The 3,095-nt window shown below is 38.2% G+C and overlaps 1 protein-coding gene across 1 annotated transcript in view; it reads left to right on the forward strand.

Annotated features, from left to right (window-relative positions):
* Nucleotides 1–3,095, forward strand: part of LOC106940098 (NMDA receptor synaptonuclear signaling and neuronal migration factor-like) — a gene marked incomplete at its 5' end in the record, with an annotated part of 40,365 nt that overhangs the window by 25,780 nt on the left and 11,490 nt on the right. The window contains one exon of the mRNA XM_015022740.1: nucleotides 2,453–2,528. Coding sequence (XP_014878226.1) covers nucleotides 2,453–2,528 — 76 coding nt within the window. The remainder of the gene's footprint in view (nucleotides 1–2,452; nucleotides 2,529–3,095) is intronic.

A 3,095-nucleotide genomic window follows, 5' to 3' on the forward strand; every position in this document is an offset into this window, starting at 1 on the left:
AAAAAACAAGATTATCACACCAGCAGCTATGTGGAAACCAATATTTGACTCTAAAACATGAGAGATGCCGTGTTAGGAGCAGTGAGGTCAGACAAAAGAAATGTTTGACAGATCAGAGGAAGTGATTTTTTTTATTAGCGTAAGCAGAGCATCAGCAAAACATTAGACTGTATAGTGTTGTTTCAATTTAAAGTCATGCTGGTGAAGAAAACAAACATTCAAGCTGTCAACGTTAAAGCATGAGCCAGAAGATTTTAATGTATTACTATTACATAATGCAGATGAACTGCATCAGCTACTTTAATCAAAAAAACAACAGCAAAATTTGAAAGTTTTCCACAACAGCATTCATCAACAAAAGTTCAACATTTTTCATCTTTCTTGTGTTGCGTTGCTGGTCTTCATCTGCACGTCCAGGTGCAAGAGCTCAAAATTTCACATGCTCAACTTAAACAGCTGGATGAGGACAAGAGACTGTCGCCTCATCGCACAAGTTCCAATGGGAATCAGTGGAGAGGAATGGGTAGAAAATATAAACGATGTTTTTTTTTCTGTTTTCTCATAAAAAAAATCAAGTAATGACTTGTTCACCATTTCTCAATCGTAAAGTTAGCACATGTCATTTTTACCCTTCTCCAGTTTTACTAATCTAACCTCACAAAGCAAAAGCCTCTTGAGATGAAACCTGCAGCATCATTTGGCTGCTTGGTCCTGACCGTGTTTGCACAGCAGCTGGCGCTGTAGCAGAACCCCAAGGGAACACAGGGGAAGACGGAGGGAAGGACAAGTGGAAACAAGTGGAGGACAAGTGGAAACGGGGCCGAAGGCTGAAGCATCATCAGATGTGACATGCTTCCAGATTCAAAGGCCTTAACATGCAAAGTGTGAGACATACAGCGTATAGTGAAATAATATGAAAGGCAGATGAAATATTCTGCAGTATCCCTGGATTTAAATGTGGAATACATCATTTCTATGGATTTATGTCAAATCCAATTTTAAAAGTTGTGATGCATCAAATTGTTTCATAAGTCGTTTCAGTTTGTCCTCAGATGGTCATTAAAAACTCCTTGAGACAAAAATGCCCAAACACTCGTCTTTGGGATTCATGATGAGACGCTTTATTTACGGTTCTGATGCAGCTCACAAATCTTTAGGAGTTGGAACAGAGCAAAAATATTTATGATTCACAATTCATGTTGGGCCAAGTACCCAGCAGTCTTTAAATATATAAAAAAAACAACAATAATATAGACAGTGATAAACCTGTACATAACATGCAAGAGTTTCAAATAAAGCTTCAGATCCAGTTTCAACAGCATCTGGCTTACGTCTGAACTAGCTTTATTAATCCACACATCTGAACATGACTCTAACCCAACGCTGCATAGCGTTACATGAGGTCACACACTTCCTTCCTTCCCTGATATCTGATGCTGCTCAGAGAGCAAAGGCAGATAGGAACATTTTAGAAACACTTGGTAGTCAGCCTGGCTATCTGCACTTCCTGTTTGATATGTACAAACAAGATATGCAGATATAAACATATGCTGTTTGCATCTTTTTTTATTATTTTTTTTTTTTTTACTTAAATTGAGTTATGCTAACAGAGACACAAAACTACTGGTGTCATCCCAAAATTATCATATTTTTAAGTTTGACTGCAAGATTTAAAGATTTACATCCCCTGACTGGAAATCAATCAGTTAAAACTAAAAGTGACATCTTATTCCTGTCAGTGATCAGATGCACCGTAGATAAGACTGACCAGTGTGCAGCTTGATGACAACAATCTTTAGAGTTGAGGACATCATGGAAAAAAGAAAGTTAAAGTTAAAGTTAGTTATTCATCATCTGTAAGGTGTTTAAATACCTTCTTACAAATTTGAGCTTCTTGCTTCGGCCATGTTGACTGAGCTGATACAACAGGGGGCCGGGCATTGGAATGTGCTGGTTGTTTGATATGAGGCAACTTCATTCCAGATTCCTCCTGCCACCTGCCAGTGTGCCCATGGGCAAGGCACGTAAGGCCAAGTTGTCAACAAGCCTGCGTATGTGTGTGTGTGTGTGTGTGTGTGTGTGTCCATGGGTGAATGTGGCTGTGGAGTGAAGGGGTTTTGAGTGGTCGTTACAACTGGAAAGGCATCATAAGTTCAGTTCATTTCCATTTATTACTTATGCAGTTTTGGTCATTTCACATTCAGCTTTTCTGGTAACAAAAAAGAGCAGCCAGCCGTCCATTAGTGGGGACATTTTTTTAAATAACATACCATGCTTATTGGGCTAATTGGTAATACGACAAGCTGAGGTTGAAAATGTCTCCATAATCATTTTTGTCTTTCGTTTTAATGGGGCAAATTTCTGTCCTGTGTTTCATGAATAATAATAACGACTAATAAAAGGGAGAGCTGAAAGTATTCACTTACCTTCTGCCTCTTTGTGCTTCTTGCAGCTTATCCAGACTTTGAAGAGGCTGATGAGGCCGTTGTCTGTCGAATTCAAGTCTCCACTAGAGCTGTCAGCCCAAGGTGAGAAAACCACATGCATATTTGGAACCTTACAAATTTACAAACGAAATATACAGATTAGTGCTTAGTAAACTTCATCTTTATAGGATGTGTACACCACAAAAAAAAAAACAAACAAAAAAAACTCATTAATACTAAACTTGAATTGCTGGAGTGCTGTGGACTTCAGTTAGATTCCCTGTTGCAGTGTTTATAGTGAGCATGAATCACTGCCAGTGAGCTACTTAGTGATGAAAGGAGTGCCGTGCTACACTCCTCATGAATCCCTCGTCAGTTATTTTCCTGACAACTATTGATGCCATGCTAATTCTTTAGCTCATAAAACATCATTATCTCAGCTGTGCATGCCGCCGTCTTCCATTGACCCACTCCGCTCTGCTTCCTCTCCTGCTTTTGTCTTTTTCCTCTTCCTACACATTACCTGCACTGCTATGACCAATCGCTTAGCTTTTTCCACTGAAACACAGGAAGCAATAATCAAGAGCTTAAAAAAAAAAAAAAAAAAAATATGTATATATATATATATATATATATATATATATATATATATATATATATATATATATA

This window comes from Poecilia latipinna, unplaced genomic scaffold (assembly GCF_001443285.1).
Source record: "Poecilia latipinna isolate Pla-1442-1.1 unplaced genomic scaffold, P_latipinna-1.0 Scaffold3089, whole genome shotgun sequence".
In the NCBI taxonomy this organism is placed as follows: Eukaryota; Metazoa; Chordata; class Actinopteri; order Cyprinodontiformes; family Poeciliidae; genus Poecilia; species Poecilia latipinna.